Consider the following 22,044-nt stretch of genomic DNA (forward strand, 5'->3'; position numbering starts at 1 on the left):
TGTAGCTGATGTATTAAAACTATTTGAGGCTATACTTAAATGACTTAAGTGAAAGGGCATTTGGGACCCTCTCCCGGAAAGTGTTTGTAATTGAAGTCTTAGAACTTTTAGGCTGTCTTTGGCAATGTCAAGAGGGAGGGAGGGAGCTCTCTTTGGGGGGGGGGGGCGAAATTCCGAAACTGGAGTCTTAAAAGCGCAACTTTAGGCTGTCTTTGGGTTCGGGGTTCCTCTTCCCCAAAAAATATTCAAAGCTGAAGTATTCGAAACTCAGCTTTAGGTAATCTTAGGAAGACTGAAGAAGAGGGAATTGGAAGTCTTTATCTCAATAAATTTATAATTTAAATTCTTAAATCTTCGGTGATGAAAAGTGGAAACCGCAAATTGAAGTCAAATTTAGTGAACTTAGGGGAAGGAGTTCGGGGGGGGGGGGGTCTTTCTCACGGATAATTTCTCCGTGCTGAAGTATTGAAATGTTATTTTGGCTATTTTTGAGTGAGTTAAGAGTTAGGGAATTCAGGTGCCTTTCTCGAAACATTTTCGAAATTGAGATCTTAAAACTTTGGGTTGTCTATGGCGATGTGTGGAGTGGAGTTGCTTTCTCAATAGAAAAATAAATTTTAAACAAAAACTTACACTGCGTTTAGTAAACACAATGGAAGGGGGGGGGGTATTCCGCACCCCAGCCCGAAATATTTCCAGTTCTGAAATTTTTAGAGCTTTGTTTTGGGCTATGTTTGGATGACTTAAGGGGAAGGGTGTTGGAAGATTCTTTCAAAAAGTTTCCGAAATCAAAGTATTAAAACTTTTTAGGCGGTCATAAGTCATGTTTATAGGTAAAGGGGGTACTATTCCTACAAAAAAAAAAAAAAAAAAAAAGGAACTGAAGCCTTATAAATTGAAATTTCGGACATTTGTAGTGAACTCAGAGCGAAAATATTTTGATGCTCAAATATTTAAAGCGCCACTTTAGGCTATATTTGAGTGTCTTAAGAGGGATGCGATTCGGGGACCCTGCCTGGGGTTAGGATTCAGTTCCCCTATTACTTTTTTTTAATTAATGAATATTGGAAAGGGTACCTTGTTCAAAAAATATATCTACTTCACTTAAGCTTTTTTTTATTGTAATTTCACCACCTGCTATCTTTTAAAAGAATTATTTTTCAAATGAAGACTGTGGGGGGAATGGTGTCAGTTCATTATCATTAGTCGCCCATACCCTTCCCACACTTTTCCTTCTTTTGTGCTTTGTTGGCGCTACCTTGGGTAGACTTTCCGATCAGAACTGATTTATGTTGCAAAAGTGAAAATCTTATGTCTTAAGCGATTTTATTGCTACAATAAAAATGTTTACGATCAATAAAAAACTAATGGTGGGGAGCTGCGAATGCTTTTACCCCTAACATTATCCAACATCGTCTAAAATTGCGTTTTTTGAACTTCAATTTTGAAATGCAGAAGGAGGGTTCCTGAACTCCATCCCTTCAATAGTTCATTCAAAAGGGAGTACAAACGTTATGAAAGATGGAGTACAATTTCGTTTTTAAAGCTACAATTTCGGGGAGAGCCCAGAGCTCCTCCCCCCCCTCTTTCCCTAATATTTTTTGAAGGTTGCCCAATATTGTGATTTTCGGACTATCAGTTTGAAATAATTGATATAAGAGTCCCTGAACCCCTCCTTTCCCGGAACTTTATCAAAATGGCCTGCCATAGCGTTTTTTGGACTCAAATTTGGAAAAATGTCTGGGGGCGAGCCCCCAGATCCCCCCCCCCCCTTATTGCCGGATATTAGGTTTTTTGGAATTATGATGCCAAAACGCTTAAATATTGCAATTTAAAGGATTAAATTTTAAATCAAACACATATTCCAAAACTGGCGTTATTAAAATCTACAACATTTATACACAAATTTTTCCTTAAGCCCGCATGCGGGCGGGGGAGGGGGGGCTGAAAATATTTTCCGTCTTGAATGCATCACCATGCTTGCACCCATGATCCCAGGGGAGTAACCAACGTAGCCCCATCTTCCAAGAATGGTTGAAGTTGAAGATAATCCACAACTGCGTTTTCAGAGTTTCAATTTCAAAAATTTACTGGGGGAGGGCACCCAAACCTCTTCTTCCCCAACACCTAACATTATCAATGATCGTCTGAAACTTCATTTTTAAAACTACAATTTTGAAAACTTTCCAGGGAAAACCTCTACCTCCCCTATTTTTGAGTAGATGTTTACATCAGGATTAGGTTCATAGATCTTTATCTAGTAATGACTCCCTTCTCCCTCCAAAACCAGAAGCTGAATCCACACTCCATCTCTATTAATCATATATGCGTTGGAAAAAATTAAGGGACAGCCAAACTCTTGCCCTCCCCCCCCCCACACAAACACACCAGTTTTTCTTTGTGACAGTGATGTCTGAAATAGGGCCCAGAGTAAAGTTTTACTTTTTCTACTTCCTTTGATTTTCTTATTATACTAGAATATTTTTAAATGTTTTTATTTTAGATTTTCTTTTAAAATTATTTTTCTTGTTCTTAGTAAAAATTATGTTTATTTGCACTTAACTATTCCTCTGGCATAAAAAAAAACCTACATTATTGCTCTTTTGGGGGAAAAAATGCTTTATTATAAATGAAGATGGAAAAAATGCACGCTATTTTTGAGTCAAGAATGAACACGATTAATGTTTTCAAAATGAATCACTAATGTTATTGATTTTGTTGAACTTCTAATGGGGGGTGGGGATAGGTACACCACTGTATAAACCTGCACTTGCATCAATCATATGTAACAAAACTACAAAATCCTGCACAATGAAATTATTTCTTTATTTATAAAGTTCATTATAAATGAAATTTTAATGATAATGTTTTTCATAAGAAAAAAAAAACAGCTTTTAGTAGAAAGTATGTTTTATTCTAATGTTAAAAATATAATCATATAGGGTACCAGATTTAGTTCTTTTAATGACAACTCTTACTGATTGCTTAAACCATTTTGATTTACAATGCATTTTTTTTTCCAGATTATCAAGATCCATATGCAATAGTTGTTTTATTATATAATGATTTAGTTGTCATAGATCTCACTAGTTCTGGGTAAGATTTTGTTGAGATTTGTAATTATTTACATTAAATCAAAACTTATTTCTAAACAGGTCAAAAATTTATGCATTGACATTTTGAAATATTTTATTCTGAAATTAACATTGCAGTAGAATTATGTTGTTTTCATTGGGATTAAATACAAATAAGATGGAGGGGGGGGGGTGCTCTTACTTCTTTATTTTATATTTTTTATGTCAAAGAGGTTTCATCCAAAAACCTCCTTTTATAAAATTTATTGTACTTCATTTGTAATTTATTCTTTTACATGATCAAATTGTACAGAACTAAATTAGCTTAGTGTGTGAACATTTTTAATTGTCAATCATTTGAATAGCGGAACCAGTTTTTGTTCTTCTTTGGTGGTCCGATCTTTTAATCATTACAGTTTTGTCACAAAAATGGTATAATTCATTTTTGCAAACCAAATATGTTTGCGGTTCTACAACTTCTTGCTTAAATATGCTTCATTGCTTTCAAGTTAAATATTTTGTCTCGATTTTTGGTTGATAGTCATGTATTGGACTTTAAATTCAAATACCCGCAAATTCGGCAGAAAATGAATGTACTATTTAGCCACTTATAAAAAGCTATTTTTTCTGGATTTCTCATGCTGATCTTGATTTTTTTTTTATTGTGATGCCTTTCTTAAACCTTGTTTTTTTGTTTAAAAAAGCCATCAAAAACAAGTTTTTACATAAATTAAATAATTCTTACACTTTACTCTTCTCAAGAACAGTAAAGTAATTCTAACTTTTAACTATCGTTTATAAAATGTTTTGAAGATTTCCTGTTTTTTTTCTTTAGTTTTCAAAACATGTTATATATTGAAGCAATATTTTTATTTCTAGCATAGAAAGATACCAAAATAATATACTTGAAGAAGCAATATAATATTCATATAATTTTGCAATTCTGTTAAAAAAGACTTCTGCAAAGCTGAAATTAATCTTCAATTTTACTTTGCACTATACTGTTCAAATTAAATGGGTCAAAGCTATTTTTTCATGGGCTCTGAAGTTGATTTTGAAATAAATAAATCCCTTTGTGCAAAGAAGTAAAAGGAATTTAACAGCACTTTATTGCACGAAGTTAGCAGATGACTGCATGCATGTGTTTCGAGGTTCAAGGAACCCCTTTTTTAATACAAAATAGTGAGTTTTTGGATGTAAAGACATCTGGTTAAAGCAATCAGAATTGACATAAGACAGCTTAAATAGTAAAAAAAAGCATCTTAACAAAACAAACAAGACAAAATGGAACTTGAAACTGAAATTTATTACATTATTCCCTCTAAAAAAAAGTTTAGCAATAAATTTCACCAAAAATCCAGAAAAATAAATTTAACTTGTAACGAATCAGTTGTTTTTATTTAGAGAGAGGAAGAACAAACATAATGCAGGAAAAACCTGAAAAATGTTGGGAATACAGCGAAACAAACATTCAAAATATGTGCCAAATAAAACAGCAAATGGAAAATACTGACAGATAAAAATAATTAAGAAAAAGAACAAATAAAATCTAGATCAATAAATTCATAGTAGTTCAAAGAAAGCTGTGAGAGGATGGAAGAAACTTTTTACAAATAATTGCAAAAAAAAAAAAAAAAAAGGCTTTAAAATTGGCTTAATGGGTTTTGCATTTGCATTTTTCTGAATTCTTTCCTTATTTGTTGATTTTTTGTTTCACTTTGTTTCAGCTTGATTTGCGACTTTTCACTTTACTTTCATTTTCTTTTATGTTATTGGGTTTAGTACTTTAAGTACTGGTTCTAGTTTTAACATTGTTCATGGTTATTGTTTATCTTTGCTGTTTTGGTTCAGGCTTATATTATACAGTAGACACCACTCAATGTGATCACGGTTATTGTTATCAGTAGCTTGATGTTATAAAAATTGTGCCAAGTTCCACCCTGTTGTGTACAAGTACATTAAAAAGACATTGCTTTTTGTAATCAAAACTTCGTTTATTGTTATCAATTCACAAAAATTATTTTTCTCAACTCAGCTCCAAAATACAAAAAAAAAAAAAAAAAACTTTTTATTTAATTTTTTGCTTTAAAATGTTTTTTTAAATGCAGTGAGGAAAAAATATTCATCCCTTCCAGAGGCTGTTTTAAACTTGACCTTCAAAAAGAGAGTGTGTTTTGACTTTATCTTTTGACCTTGCTGGGAGATTGAGATGTTAGTGTATGTCCACCAAAATTCGATGAATTGCTGTCCTTACTTCTGACCCCTGTTGTATCCAACTGTGCACGTAATGTGATTCTTTAATCTTGATTGCTAGATTGAGCAAAAAGTAGCCGATCTGGTTTTTTTGCCATGGCTGGCTCCAAATCTCATCAAGCTTTTCAAAGGGCTAACTGAAAGTTTTGCAAAATTTCTCCTCCTTCTCTCTTTTGGGAGTACTATAGACAAAAGAACCGTGTTTTCTCTAAAGTCGACCTTATGTTGTCAATAGATATGTTTCTTGACATTTTGAACAAACTGTTCTGAGAATCTGATAACCCTGAGCTACATCCTTGCAATTCCAATTCACACCTTCCTTCCCTACTTCTCTTCCAGTGCTGAAATTTTTTGTTGCTTGCTCTGCCATAGGATTTGTGACAAAATATTTCATGGGCATTTTTCACAATGGAAAGGAGACAAAATGATACAACAAGATGTTGCTTTCTGCCAGCTAAAGATAGAGCCGTCTGTAGATGCTTAAACTATGTGCATGAAATTGGAGGTACGACAGCAAAAAAATTAGTAATTAAAATTGAGATGGAAAATAGTGCAGTTCCTCATACCCTGTTACAGAAACAAAACAAGCTATATGGCCATTCCACCCTCTCTCGTACGGGACAATTCAAGTCGATAATTCCACCAACCTTTTGTAATAGATCTTAATATTTTAACTATACAGGATTAAGTGCATTTTCTAATCTTTAAATTTGACATAAAGATACTCTTGACACAGAATTTTTTTTATCAAATAACTTTGTGACTTAAAATGTAACTTATTTGCATGCTTCACGAGCGGGACATCCGAAGTCAACTTCTGTAGTTTGCTGTATGCATTGCTTAATATTTTTGCTCTATTAATATAGCAATGACAAAGCAAATTGAAGGTTTTAAAAGTTAAGGTTTGAACATAAAGGAAATGTATCTCACTTGTTAAGAAATAATAATTTATAAACTACACTATGTATATGGCTATTTCACTGGAAACGGTCATTTTGTTTCACACATATCCTATCTATATATAGTAGGAGCCGCTTAATGTGATCACGGTTAATGTTATCATTTGCTTAAAGTTATATATATCAGAATCATGAAGTCCCGGAACACTTGTATGTCAACACGTGTTTAAAAAGTCGGATGTTGTAATCAATCTCTTCGTTTATTGTTATTACTTTTTCATAAACTTTTTTGTTTTTGTTTTTGTTCCTCAAGCAGCAGAAATACAAAGGCAAACCCTGACAACACTAACTTTCTGTGTGCCATTTTGTGGTGTTCAATAGCAATACAAACTTTTTCTAGGAAGAAAATAACAGGAAGTTTGTTCTCAGTGACCACAGACTCCCTTCCTAAGATGCCTTTCAGTTGGACACGCAAAACTTGTCACGAGACATGTCCGTGATTGCAGGTGCCGATCTTCTCCCAGTTTTAGAATCAATGTAGCTTTCAGGAAAACAAGTTCCCTTCTATCAGTAAAGCAAAAAAAATTTTCTTCCTGTCCAGTCATTTTAAAAACTTCAATCTGAACGGTCAAGCATTTTATCTATGGAGGAAAAGCACAATGATTTAACTGTCAAGAAAGAAATTAACATTTTAAAATGCTTTGACAATTTACCCATGATCAGTCAAAGAAATGCTGCAGCACAGCTAAAAATTTCTCAGACATTACTTGGTAAGTTCTAAAGAATCGCGATGAGATTGAAAACAAAGCGAAGCTAAATGAAAATTTAAACAACAAGCGAAACCCATGGAGAAGATGGTGAAGTTGAATCTGCTTCGAAACTGTAGTTAACGAATATAAGGTCAAAAGATGCAAGAGTAAGCGGACATATTTTATTTCTCCTATTACTATGTTTTAAAAAATTGCATATTTTATTTTTCCCTTTTATGACTCAGCTATTTCCATTCTGCTCATTTAGTAACTTATAATTTAAAACAGCGCTTAGTTGAGTTGTTGTGATCTTAAAAATAAAAGCTCCTTAATTGAAAAAAAAGAGATTATTTTGTGTTTCCTGGATTCTTTTCGGTTATTTTTACCAAACTATAGTTGTCCCAAAGTGATCACATTAAGCGGCATCTACTGCAGATAAAAATGAATGTTGATAAACGTGTGTGTGTGTTTCCGTAAGATCTCAGAAGCTACCCTGCAGATTTTGGCTGAAGCTTTCACTGTTTGCTCTTTTTTGTACTAGGAAGGTTTATAGACCAGTTCGAAAAAATCAAATTGATAGTTCTTTTTTCATTCCAATTTAAGTTACAATTTTCGTATAAATGCCTCAATATGGGGGTGAATAAATACTTGCACGAACTAACATTATGTGTTCACTGAAAGCGCCAATTTTCCTGTTGAAGATGGCATCTGTTCTAAAGTTCTAAGCAAGGCCATAGCCAGAGGAGGAAAGGAGGTGACGCCCCCCCCCCTCCCCAATTTTCAAAGTCTTGCATGCTATAAAAAAACTGTCAATTTTTTTTTTTTTTGCTCTTCAACTCTGAAAAATTCAAGATGTCTCCCCCCCCCCAATATCACGTTTGTTTTGGCTTCAATTTCAAAAAGTATTGGTTGAATAGCCCCCGAAAATTTCTGAAGAAGGGCCCCAAACCTCTGCTTCCTCTAACATTACCAAAGATGTTCTAAAACCTAAGTTTTCAGGTTAACTTCAAAATTTTATGGATTAATGTCTCTCTGCCCCGGCCCCTGTCTTGTGTAAAATCATTAAAGATTGTCTTTAATTTAGTTTTCACGGCTTAAATTTTGAAAACTTTCTGGAGGAGAGCTTCCAAAAACTCTTTGCCTAACATTATCAACGAACATTTTGTTTTTTGAGCTTCAATTAGGAAAGATTACCGGTCCCCTTAACGATACCAAAGATGGAATTACAATCGTATTCTGAAGATTTCAGTTCAAAAAAAAAAAAAAAAAAATCCAGGGGATTGACACCGAATCTCTCTTCCCCCTAACAATGGTAATGATCGTTGAAACTTAGTTTTTGCAAATGTAGTTTTGAAAAAATTTCAGGGAGAGCCCCCAAACTTCCCTTTCTATAGCATAATAGGTGATAATCAACAATTGCATTTTAAAAAATACAATTTCAAAAAAGGACTGGGGAGTGAACCCTGAACCTGTCTTTACATTACCAAAAGTTGTCTAAAATGCATTTTTAAAGCTAGAAGTTAAGAAAATTTGCAGGGTCGAGTCCTGGAATCCTTAACATCACCAAAAATCTTCTAAAACTGCGTTTTTAGAACTACAATTAAAAAAAATTTCATTGGCGACCTCCTAAACCGCCCTTTTATTAAAATAATTAGAGATGTAACAATTTAGGGTTTTGTAATTACACTCATACCTCTAACATTACCAAAGATTGTCAAAAATGCGCTTTCAAAACTTCAAATCCTTAAACTTTCTGGGGCAAAAGCCCCTGTATTTAAGACACATTTGATGTAATAAAGAGGCCTTCATTTTCATACACCTCCTATTTATTTTTAGACTTCCTAATGGCCCTGAGAGTCGGATCATGCCCCGGCATCAATTTCTGACACTTACCACTGATCCAAAAGAGGGTTTTAACCCTTTTGTCAAGACCAAAGACAGTTCAAATTAGGTTTTTAGGCTCTTAATTTTTTTTAAGATTTCCAGACCAGAGTCCCCAATCTCTGCTATCCTTCCTAATATTGTTTAAAGGTAACTTAAAATTGCATTTTCAGAATTTTGATTTCAAAAATTTATGGGAGGACATAGCCACTTACCGCCCCCTTATTTTCCGGTGCCGTTGTATCAAACATAATCAAAAATCATATTTCTTGGACTTCAATTGCAAACAATTTTCCCTAGGGAACCTCTTTCCCTTGTCTAACGTTACGAAAGATAACTTTAGACTATCTTTTAAGAAAGGAAAGCTCCTAAATTTCCATCTTCTTCCTGTAAACTCACGGAAAGAAAATTTGAAATGGCATTTTTAAAGTCTTATTATCAAAAATTTAAGAGCTCCCCCAAACCTCTTCTCTTCTCCCCCAACGTCATCAGTCGTAGACCTTATAATTTTCCAACTTAGACCACCTTCTCCCAATCACCTTCTCCCCTAACATATTAACATGTAGCCCAAAATTGCATTTTTAAAACTTCAATACGTGAAACCTGTGTAAGTTGACCACTCGCGGTGCAGTACTTTGGCGGTCAACTTAGACAGGTGGTCAACTTATAAAGGGCCGTAATACTTTTTTTTTTAATTTTTTGTCATTTCTTGCACTATGTATTCATTTATGGAGGAATTCACCCTTAATCTTTCTGTTCAACTCATTTTCATTGTTTAATATTATTGAAAGTGAAACAATAATTAAAAATACTATTCAAATAATTTTGTTAGTTTTTCCTTGTTTTTAACTATATTAGACACTCTTTAGTTTTAGAAATTCCTTATATGCCAGCTAATATTCTTTGGCTTTTTCCATTTTCAGTTAATTTTAATATTTCATACTTGTTATTAATCTCAAGTTCAGCTAATTTTCTTTTTGAAGCCTTTTTATGTAAAACTTATAGCACGAAGAGCAACAAGCTCGACTCTCCCAGTTCATAAAGGCAAAATGAAAATGTCCTATCTCTTAATCCCTTGCACCAGAAACATGTAACTTTACTCATTAGCAAGCCCAGATCTGCATACCCGCAGTGCGAGAGGCCCACGTCCTTAAAGGGGCTAACGGCCCTAGAAATTGAAGAACAAATAGGAAAAAAAAACTAGTACTAAGACTTCTTCACTTTACTAAGAGACACTGCTGGCCTGTAGGTATGGGCAATACATATTTTGTTGCAGGGGAATCAAAATGTATAGATCCGGGCCTTCTCTTTTTAGCACAGTTCCTGTGTTGTCACAACAACTGCAACTGAAAGAAAAGACTTTGAACTTTAGTACTGACACCTATTTTTATTGAACAGAGTACAAAAAGCTATCTCAAATAGAACAACAAATGAAAAACAAGTTTGGAGAATAATGAGCAGCGTTAAGCTTTATGCTTCTGTTTAGTTAGTAAAATGCTGTTCCGTCATCAAAGCATTAAAAACATTCTTGGAAAGCTATGAAAAATAATAATAATAATAAAAAATAAATAAATAAATAATAAAATAAAATAATTTACTGAAGAAAGTAAAAAAAAAAATAAACCAAGTGGTCAACTTACAAAGGGTTTTTTACAATACTCCTAACCAAATTTGGCAAACATTAGTGGTCAAGATAGACAGGTGGTCAAGATAGAGAGGTGGTCAAGTTACAGAGGTTTTCCTTCATTATATGAGATAGGACTAATTCCGTTCCTGACAAAAGCGGTCAACATAGACAGGTGGTCAACTTACAAGGGTGGTCAACTTTACAGGTTTTACTGTAACAAAATTTTACAGGGTCAGCCTCAAAGTGCATTTTTAAGACTTACCAAATATTTCCTGAAATTGCATTTTGAAAAACTGTCTTTTGAAATTGCGTCTAAAGTGAGATACCCAATCCAGTGTCAGTTTGGCATGCATTTCAAAATATTAAAAGTACTCCGAGGTCTGCTCCTCCCTTACAAACAATAATTTGGGCACTCCTGACTTTCAAAGCTCATGAAAAGTGATTGGTGGTACATATTGTTTCATGTTCCAACTTGAGGGCCAATTAACGGTCCTCATGTCATTGGTATTTTTCGCAATTGCGACATTTACGACACCCTACATCATTTTCTGTGCCAACAAAACTTGTACATTATGGAATTTTGATTAAATGATATAATAATAATAAATTTAAATTTCTAAAGAAACATTTGCTCACATTTAAACATTTTGATAAAATAGCTTTAATTCTTGGAAATTCAGTAAAAATACTGTTCAAAAGAAGAAATTAAAACAACCAATAATTCCACTTGCCTCCTCTCACTACCCCCGTTTTCACAATTTTTTTTTCTATTTTATTCTCCCCCTCTCCATTATCATATGTATACCAACGCGCAATAATGCTTCAAAAATCATAGCAGCACGTGACTTTTTAGTATTGTCCAAAATTTAAGATCCCCCCCCCCCCGAACAAAATCCTGGCTACGACTTTGGTTCTAAGTTGTATAAAAAACAAGTTGTAAGCTTTTTAGTTCCATGTTCGAAGGCTTTCATCAACCTGATTCAGTATTAAGTGTATCATCTCAACTACCTGTTGATAGCAAGGATTGTTGTATTGTTGAATATTTTTGCTTTTTGTCTGACTGTTCAAGGCTTTTCTCAAGTTAAATCTTGAAGCAATGTTTTTCCACAAGATTGGCAAGCAGTAAATGGATTTGGCTGATTAATTTCCATTTTAATGGAACTTTAATGCAATTAATGACGCTAGTCAACACCAAAAATGCATCCGGCTCAAAAATAGCTTTTTCCAAAGTATTTTGCCTCGCTAAACACGTAAATCACCATAAGATGTTGAGATTAGCTCTAGTTTTCAGGGACAACTAGGATAGCAAATTCTCACTAATGCTCTTTTTTCCTGGCAGATAGAAACACCCCCTATGGGACAGACTGTCCTCCAAAATTCGACCCCTAGGTTGGGATAGAAAATCTCACTTCATAAAAACCGAAATGAACTACAAAAAATTTAAATTCAGGGAAGAGAAATGCCCAAAATTAGCCAAAATTTGGCGTTCTAGTTAGATTCACACATTTCTGTTTCCACCCATGCTCATTCTGCTGAGAATAATGAAGAACTTTGTGAAAGCTGTGAACAAAGACAATTTTCCGATACCTTGGGGGACATTTCCAAGATATATTGAAGCTAAGGAAAAGGAGAGAATTTAAACAGCCCTTCAAGTACGTGCAATTATGAAAATCTGTTTTTTGAAGAAAAAAAAGTTGCAAGGTTAGAGGAAAACACCCAAAAAGCCTTTAAGGGTATATTACAAATATGTCTAAGCAGCAGAGAAGACGAGAACTAAAAGTAGTTGGTCAAACAATGTTCTGTGACCATTGATAAATGATGTGTCTCTAAAACTCTATTTTGTTCACTTCTTCCAAGATATTTTGTTTAAAAACTAAAGCTATGAGCAGTAAGAATGAGGAAATGTTTCACCAAGAAATCTTTACAATGGAACTCAAATATCGGGGTCATTGGGCTGAATTAATGCTCACCAAATGCCGCTGAACTATTACAAGAGATGGTCTTTCTTTGACATACAAAAAACAATTGAAAATGAAGTGTTTACAGCAGTAAGCCAAAAGCAACCCCTGCTTTCCAAAAAATAAGCGTTGTTTTATAAAACAGGACCTATTTAATAATATTTATTGCACAGGATTTTTTTTTTTTTTCATTCTTAACATTGCCTTTAAATCAATGTGCAGTTGCTGTACTGTAAAGTGGGGCTACTTGAACCCATAAGAAAAATGTGTTTAAAATCCGTCCTGGTCCTATATAACTCAATGTATAGACCTATTTGTGATTACCTAAACAACAAAATTTTGCTCATTACCCTTTTAAATTATTATTTTAATGAAATGTATGAAGCGTCACATGCGTAACAAAATTATTGAGTTTCGTGGAATGGCCCTATACAGTTTTCATATTGGAAAAATATTGAGGTGAAATTTAAATTAATATTAAAAACACTAATGAATTATAATTCTTACTTTTATCAAAGCACCCAAGAGAAAAGCTGAACCTTCTTTCATGTCTACCCACTCTCATCTCCTCTCTCCAAATTGTTACTATAAAATTTCTGCCAGAATTTTGCAGATGATTCTGGGTAAGTAAGCTATTGTGGTTCCAGGAATTCATGATTTACTTGTCAAGACACCTATTCAAGGCTGTGGGAGCGAGGGATTTTGACCCTCAAATAACCTTTAAAATCACACCAGTGACAATGATTGGAAAGAAGAGAAACAAATTTTAGAGTCAAAATAATACTAGGTTCCTCAGCGATTAATTAAAAGACTTATCTTAGAACTTTTGCACTTAGGAATTTCAAGTTGTCATGAACAGGGGGTAGAAAAATCATCAGTTAAAGAAGAAGAAAAATTTAATTTTTTTTAAGGCAAAAGAAAAAAATCTTTTTGCAAGAAATTAAAAAATTATATTTCTCGAATGGTGGGGGGGGGGGGGGGGGGGGCTCATTTGCTATGTGGCCAGTTGCCCTTCGGGGCAGTTCGGGCCTATATGTACATGTTTAGTATGATTATCTTTGTTAACCTTCTAGGTGTTATGTAAGTTTTTGATGCCCAAAAAGGAGCAGATGCAAAATGTTATTTCTTCTCACTGAAATCAACTGAAAAATCGTTAAATATTTCAAATATTTCATCAAAACCAGTCCTAAGTAGATGAAGCTGACATCCAGATGACATTAAGACAGAATTGCATGGTGGGATCTACTGGAGCTAGCTAGCAATCATCTTAAGACTCTGAAAGTATAGCTTTTTTCCCCATTAATTTGAACAGTAATGTAGTTTAGACCATGATTTTCTTTTTTCCTGTTGAATTAAGTCAATAATGTCACGGTTGAAATTTCTTTTCATTGAACTTGTTCTTTTAAGCAAGGGTTCATGGAATAGTGTCGTGGAAAATTACAGATTTCAAAAGAAAATAAAACGCACATTTTTGAGCACTAAAGTCTACCCAAAAATATTTTTGATTTTCCTTGATGTTACATTACTTATCATTTACGTATCTTTACTTTTACGTTGTAACATTTTCCAGCCTAAAGTGTATGTGTATTTGGGTGGTCACAAAAAATCGATTTTCGAATTTCTTCCGCTGCACCCCCCTAAAATGTGCCAATGGACTAGAAAACATGATTCGCAAAGTTTCAGCTTAATTCGATAATATTAACACGTGCCGCAAAGGGGCTGAAGTTACGAAAAACAGCGATTTTTAGCAAAAAATCGTAGTTTTTCTCTTTAAAACTAAAACTTTTCATCCTAGAAACTTCGTTCTAGTCTCATTTTATGGGAAATTTTATTCTTGTGATGAGATGTTTCATCCATTTCTTTTTAATAAAAGTTACAGAATGGTTCTTGGCATTATTCAGGTCAGGTTATGGAAGATATCATCAGTAAGGAATTTTCATGCAAAGATCTAAAAGCATTGCAATATTCAATTACATTTATTTGGTCTTTGTTAATTTTAATTTATCCATTAAAAAAGCTTCATTTGGAGGTATTTTAAAAATTAAATGCAATAAATTGCTGATTTAAAATAAAGACACTAAGCTGTTTAGAAGAGAAAGCAAAGAGACAAACTACAAAAAAGAAAGAAAAAAAATCTAATGCATTTTATTACTTATACTATTAAATGACATACACTGAAAAGACATACATCATTACGTTATTACTTTTCATTGACAAATTAAAGTGGTAATGGCTTCAATATGGTAGATTTTGATGAATGTAGAAAAATGTGCCTGCATTCAGATATAACTTGCAATAGAAACAGGCTAGTTAGAAATTAGTTTTACACCTCTTTCAGCTGTGACATTGACAACCCTTAATTGACCCCCCCCCCAACTTTTTATTATCTTTTTAGTTTTAATATAATATTGGTTTCTACACTATTCATCAAGGTCAGTATTTAAAAACATTATATTGATTTCGAATCTCTTTTAAAAAATTCAATCTCTTAAATAGTTGGAGGAGAAATGAAAAAATCTACCTATTTGTCCAATAAACTAAGCTTCTTTCAGATTGAGCTGTGCTTTCGTACTCCTATCATCATGGTCTTCATTATCTCCTACTTCAGATTTTAATTTTGCAGCCTCCCTTGTTTTGATCTTTCTTTCTTTCTTTTTTTTTTTAAGTATCACCAAAAAAGGGAAATGGGAAATGCAACCTTCTCTGAGTTCAGGACCACAGATGGCTAATTATTTTATGTAGTTCTGTTCCTACATCATCTTCATAAATACTCTAGTATTGAACCAAGGATTTTACTAACTGTAGATCTTGATTGGGGGCCAAAGCTGAACCGCAGACATAAACCATACTTTTCCGTAAATATCGATGATAAACAACCAAATAACTTCAATACCTTTTATCTCTAAATTGATTAAGGAAAGCTGACCTATGAAAAAAAAATATTTTTAAAGAGTAGGCAGTAATTTTGAGGCACTGAGAAGCAAAGGGATGTAATTGACATAATTAAAATTTTGAAGATAATGATTATAATAATAGGGGAACCTCTACTCTGCTGAGGGGCAAGAATTGGTACTAGTAGCTCTGGTAGGAGCTGTTATATAGCATGATTTAGAAAAAATGTTCAATTAAAGCCTAGGATCTGAACTCTAAATTCGTTTTATAATGAACTTTAAAAAGTTCACTTACATCCCTTTGCTTCTCACTACCTCATTTAGCCTTTGTCATCCATCTGGTGCGATGAATAGTGCCAGGTACCCGAAAAGTAACGTTGTTTCGAGAAAGACTCCCTAAACAAGTTAGGCAAAGTTGAATGAATTGCTTGTAGTCATCACTAGGCTGCTACTGATTTTATTTCTCAAAAAGAATGCTTGAAATTTCACCAGGATTGCTTATTTTGTTTTCAATCTTCTATACTTGCTTTGGATTGCTTCTTATCTATATCATTCATCCTGAAATTCTTGAAAAATATGTGGTTGAGGAGTAGTTTACGTACCTATTTTGCAAATCAAATCTTTTAAACTAACTTCTAAAATGTGGTAGAGATTTGCTAAATACAAAAACTTTTTCTGTAACAACTGTACTCACAAAATGCAGTTTTGCACTGCAGAAGCCTTAACAAATCCCCGTCTAAGAACACAGACCACTTTTCTGGGAATTGTAAATTTTCTTACTCCAGGGGATTGAAAGCCCTTACAGGACTGGGATTTTTAAGCTATTGGTTAGCTCTGACCACCGAAGAATAAAGCAACGTTCCATAGTTATGGCCTCTACAGCTAATTTCAAAAGTTTTACACACAGTTGTTTATTTTAGCTTTGAGTTTTAGAGACATAACTATTGTACAGTGAAATCCTGTTACAACAAACTTCGAATTACCAGAACTTTTGTTTGTAACAAGGTTTTATTAGTAATGAAATTCAGGCAACGTAATGGAAATCAAATCACGGCTGAAAATTTCTTTCGTTAAATCAGATATTTTGTTGTATCGGTATTCATTGTAACGGGGTTTCACTGCATACATTTCTGATAATATTGTTGTTTTTGCTCTGATTACTTAGCATTGTAAGGGGGTTACAACCATTAACTAAAATAACTAATACAATTTATTTTTTAATGATTCATTCTTTTTAAGCGATTTTGATGATATTAGCTACGACCTGACTTGGAAAATCCTGAATAATAGTCAATCAACTTTTACAAGAATTTGAATGAAATTAGACCTAAAGAGAATAAAATTCCCTGTAAAATGAAACCAGAACGAAGTTCCTAGAATGAATAGTTTTGGTTTCACAGATGAAAAACTACGATTTTATGCTATAACTTGCTATTTTTTGTAACTTGAGCCTCTTTGCGGCACGTGTTAATATCATCGAAATGACTTGAAACTTTGCAAATCACATTTTCCAGTCTATTGACACATTTAAGGGGGGTGCCGCAAAAGATTAGTTGAAAAAAGTTTTTCCCCATGTATCTTGTGACCACTCTAATGTATATGCAAAGTAGTTTTTAATTTATATTTATAATTTTATTTATATTATTGCTGTAGTTTAGTGTTGGGTCAGTTGGGGTAAATGGAAACAACTTCTATTCCCACCCTTGTTATAATTTAAGAAACTAAACTGTTGGTGAGTGAAGACTAGGTAACACATAGAAGACATGCTGAGAGTTCTGTGCATTTCTAAACAGTTGTGCAGTAGAGTCATATATGGTGGTTCAAAAATACATGTAAAGAAAAGTTTCTCCTATATACCAGGATACCCCTCAATATTTTCAGACTTGTGGATAGCAATATAATGGAAGAATTTTAGCTTCCTATTTTAACTGAAAGAGGGTGCTCAACCCCTTCCCCCAAACTCCATCAGTATGGGGAGGTGGGTTAAAAAAATACATTGAAATAAAAAAACAACGGTACATATTATAATATGCGCTAGTATTATGCATATACATTGCAAAAAATAATTATTTACAAAAAAAAAAAAAAAACAGCTGGGGAAATTAAATGTTTCTAAATTTGTGACATTTTCTATGCTATGGTTAATGTTAAATTGAGGGGGTCATTGAGCACCGTCTTAAAATTTTAGTAAGAAGCTAAAACTTTTACAGCATAATACTGTTAGTAAGTCTAAAAAAATTATTGGGTGTCCTGGACTCTAGCTGAAAAGAGGTTTTTTTGAACCACCCTAGTGTTCATATTGCTAATCTACTCTCTAATGTAATTAAATCTGCAACATTTACTGTTACTAATGATCTAAAATATAACTACAAAAAAACAAAGAGAAAAAGATTGAACTCTGACCTTCTATTCATTGGTCATCTCAAAAGGTTATTTTCCTTTGTACAAAAGATTTGGTCCTATAGGACATTATAAAAGATTCTGATCTCTGAACGTCACTTCTACTGACCACAGCAAAAGTTGAAAACTTGCTGACCGCCTTGCAAATCCATTTGGTTCCTTTTGTATAGTGTGAAAAAATCGACTGGTCATGTCTAGACACTGGCTTTTGTTGTCACACATCAGCTTGCATTTTAGCATGAGTGTTTATCCACCTTACATGGCTCTGTTTTGAAAGTATAAACAGAGTTTTCACATTATGACTTGTGAAAGTCATTTTTGAATTTGCGAAAACAACATTAATTATAAAATATTCAAACTGACATTTAGAAAAACATTTTTTTGTAATGAATTTTTGAAGAAATTTGTTTTTCGAAGAAATACATTTATTAACACAAATACAAATTTGGAGACTAGCAAGAGACTCTGGGCCCAGGTAGGCTGGATCTAGTCAGTTAATTTGAACCTAATAAATATCAATACCCCTCTTAACGCTATTTACCCCCCTTACTCATTACAGCCTTTTCCGGTAAGCTGTTCCAAATGCCCATAACCCTACGAATGTAATAATTTTTCCTAATTTCCAAATTAGCCTGAGATTTAAAAACTTAAACCAGAGACCTTCTGTGCAAAAATTTAACCCAATAATATCTTTCATTTTGATAAATTTAAACAACTGAATCATGTCCCCTCTAACTCCTTTGCTCCATGCTATACATATTAAGACTTTTAAATCTGGCATCATAATCTTATTCTGAAAGTTCCTAGTAACCTTTCTGTGAACCCTTTCCAATAAAGAAATTTCTTTCTTCAGAAAAGGAGACCAAAACTGAAGAGTTTTTCTGTTTTATTACGTTATTTACAAGTTGGTCTGAAACACAGAAAAGTGAAAAAAAAATATGTTTAACAATTATCATTTTCATTTTATAAGTGTCACCTGGTAAAGACATGATTTTTTCCTATTTTGTGAGAATGACCCAAGATGTCATCATTGTTTGAAGCTGGCCTTGAGAAAAAAATTTTCTTTTAAAGACAAGTGATCTCACATTTTCCTCTCCAGCAGGTCTACAAATGTAAAGTTACTGGTTTCAACTACTAGTTTTACTTGCTACTAGGAAGGTTACTAGAAACATTTATTTTTGAATTTCATCTTCCCAGCTATTTTTGTTTTGCAATTTAGGAGTTATCATTTATCCCACAAATGCTCTTCTCTGAGATAAGTTTGTCAAACTTATTGTTTTTTTAGAAGGTTAATTATTGATGAAAAATATATTTTTTGTGTATTTTACATTACTTTAGCTGGTAATATAATTTTTTTATATCATTTTTTTAAAAAATGATTTTAGATTACATTTGGAGGATTCCTTGGGTCCCACAGTTTGAATATTGTTGATGTAGAACTTCTTAAGCTTCTAAACTGATTATGTATATTATGATTATCCACCTACATCAAGCACAAAGAGAAAGAATGGGGTTTACATCTACTCTCTAGTCTGGTGTGAATGGAATCATTTTGGGGTAAATGTAAACATGATTTCTTTCGCTAACAAACAGTGGCAAAGTCATATTTCTCCTATCAGGTTACTTTCAGAGAAGGTATTCTTGGACACAATGCACAAAATTTTATGTCTCTATTCATCCAAAAGAAGGGGAAGTATCAGAAGTAGAAACATTGAAATTCTGTTTTCTTTCACCCTGACTGGCCCTTCCACATAAAATATAATGTGTATACTTTTGATGTAAATGATGATCTATGTTGAGATCATCTGCATTTGGGTATTTTATTCCAAAAAGTAATGATGCTTTTCCTAATTTAGCATAAATAATAGAAAATTATAATTTTGTTCAAAAAGAAGAAATTATATTTCTTAAAACATTTACAGTTATCCATGTTATCAAAACCCATATCCTATGGATTTGCATGAATCCCCCGTGACTTGTTGCTCATATTATGCTGACTGCCCTGATGACTTAATTCCTGCCTTATACTCTACTGGGGCTAAAGGGAAAAAGAATCAGTGTTTTTCAGAAAAGGTAATTTTTGTTAGTGTGAAGAGTTTTTTTTTTCAAAGTAAATTTATGATTAACTTGTTGGGTGAAGAACTATAGCATCATAAATGGAATTTAAGTTGATTTAATTGCTAGGGCGGTTGATGATACCAACGATTAAATTGCCAGAGTTTTTGCTGCTGATAACTAAAAAGCTGAATTGTTAAAAAACTAAAAAATCAAATAAATCAAAAAAGGAATTTTGATTCAGAGTTCTTTTTATTTGCATAAGACATTCCCTCTGTTGATTGAACAAAGAAAATTAAATATAAATGCTATATTCATTGTAATCAAGTGTGTTGTATAGTTGTGTTTTACTTGTATCCAAAACGTAGGTCATTTGTATACATTTTTACGAAACTGTCTTTTGGTAGTAAGTTTGATAATAATGTTTTAACTATATGTTGTTCATTATAACTACCATGTGGTGTCATTATCAGATTTATAAGTCTATGCTGCCATGCTAAGCGCAGATGTAATATCTGCACATTTTGTCAAAATTGAGTTATTGTCACCGGGTGATCATTAGTAATTTAGTTTACCTAAATCTCAAGTTTTTTGGCAATTCGTGGATGCAAAATATTAAAAAAGCTATAGCAAAAAAGTAGTATCTGCATATTTTACGTAGTTTGCTAAAGCAATATGATCGTAAGTGATAAATACTAAGCCTTTAAAGTGGTATCTGAGCAGTTACCCTTTTTCCCCTTAGTAATTATGTAGATAAAACTTTTATACTTAGTAAAGAATCATTTTTATTTATTTAAGTTTATTGTAACAGAGTATTAAAATTAGCTTACCTTTGAATAGTTGATATAGGTTAATAATAAAACTAATACATCTTTGCATAAATGTTCAAGTAAATATTCAGCTTTTTCTGTTCAAATTTTTATTTAAAATCCAAATTCTTAAAAATTAAATGCATTTAAAGTATTTATATCTAATTCTTTTATGCAAAAAAAAAAAAGCATTTCATTCTACAGCCAATTTTTGTTTAATTAATTTCTGTCTGCTGTCAAAATTGTCTTCATGCTCAGTAAAAATGAATCTAGAAAATAAAACATTATAAATGATAGCATCGACACATTCTTTGAATATAAAGAACAAAAAGTCAGAAATCCAAGAAACAAGTTGTAAAACTTTAATCATCAATTTCTCATTTTGAGCTCTACTGCAGACTCATTATTTGGTTTTCCGTTTGCAGTATTTTATATTTTTCTTGCTACTATCAATCAGCTTACATCTGTAAAAAATCCCTATTTCACTTTAAGTTTAGTATTCACGTTATTTAAAAGCATAATTTAATAATTTTGTTGTGAAATATGTCACTGGTGAATCACCTATATACCTCTTGTGGAATCTCCTGTTTTTTTCTTCAAAGGTAGGCAAGTATGCAATTAATTCGAACAATATAGTACATTGATTTCGCTTTGCTTTAAACTTGCTTGCCAACTTCCAAGTTGTTTATTTTACATTCAGTATCCATAGATTTTTTATAAGGATTATTACTGTCTTTTTTTTTTCCTATTTCAAAAAGTATTGCCTTTTTTAAGCACTTTTATTATACTTGGCCTGATTGTCACGGAAAAATCTGAGGCCTGCTTTTGCTTATATCTTAGCAACTAGATCACTTAGAGGCTTCAGGATTTTGCTAAATGATTTGTTTAATCTTAAGGTACAACTTAACGCTGAAAAATTCAATTCTAAAATAAAATTATTATTTGGGTTACGATGGAAAGAGCAAATTTCATGTAATTTCCCCATTAAATGTTTAAATATACAACCCATTGTTACAAATTTTGTTGCCTTACAGCAGCAATACATTAATGTTGATCATAATAAAAATTTTGAATCAAGGCTTCTGTGGAGCAAGCGTGAAATTTATCCACTTTTATTGCTTTCTTATTATTTTTGTCCTCATCTATGACAATAATCGAAAACAGGACTAAGTAAAGACACATATTAGGATCTTTATCACAAGTAACTTGTATGTTGTGAACCCTAAATTTGTTTGAAAAACCTTTAATATTTAAATGGTTGTAATTAAATTAGCACACAAACAAATCCTAGAGGGGAACAAGGACTAATTTTTAGTGCCAAATACTTCAAGTTTTAGACACGTATCTAGTTTTTTTTTCCTTTTATTATGAAGCATTCATATGTAAAAAAAGAGGTGAAATTTTGTGATGGTAACATTAATCTATTTCTGAAATACATTTACCCTCAA

At 32.8% G+C, this 22,044-nt stretch overlaps 1 protein-coding gene across 1 annotated transcript in view; it reads left to right on the top strand.

Annotated features, from left to right (window-relative positions):
- LOC129218040 (syntaxin-binding protein 5-like) overlaps positions 1 to 22,044 on the top strand; it is a 215,511-nt gene that overhangs the window by 94,127 nt on the left and 99,340 nt on the right. Inside the window, exons 11-12 of the mRNA XM_054852219.1 lie at positions 3,024 to 3,096; positions 19,655 to 19,805. Coding sequence (XP_054708194.1) covers positions 3,024 to 3,096; positions 19,655 to 19,805 — 224 coding nt within the window. The remainder of the gene's footprint in view (positions 1 to 3,023; positions 3,097 to 19,654; positions 19,806 to 22,044) is intronic.

The sequence above is a fragment of the Uloborus diversus genome, chromosome 3, assembly GCF_026930045.1.
Source record: "Uloborus diversus isolate 005 chromosome 3, Udiv.v.3.1, whole genome shotgun sequence".
Classification (NCBI taxonomy): domain Eukaryota; kingdom Metazoa; phylum Arthropoda; class Arachnida; order Araneae; family Uloboridae; genus Uloborus; species Uloborus diversus.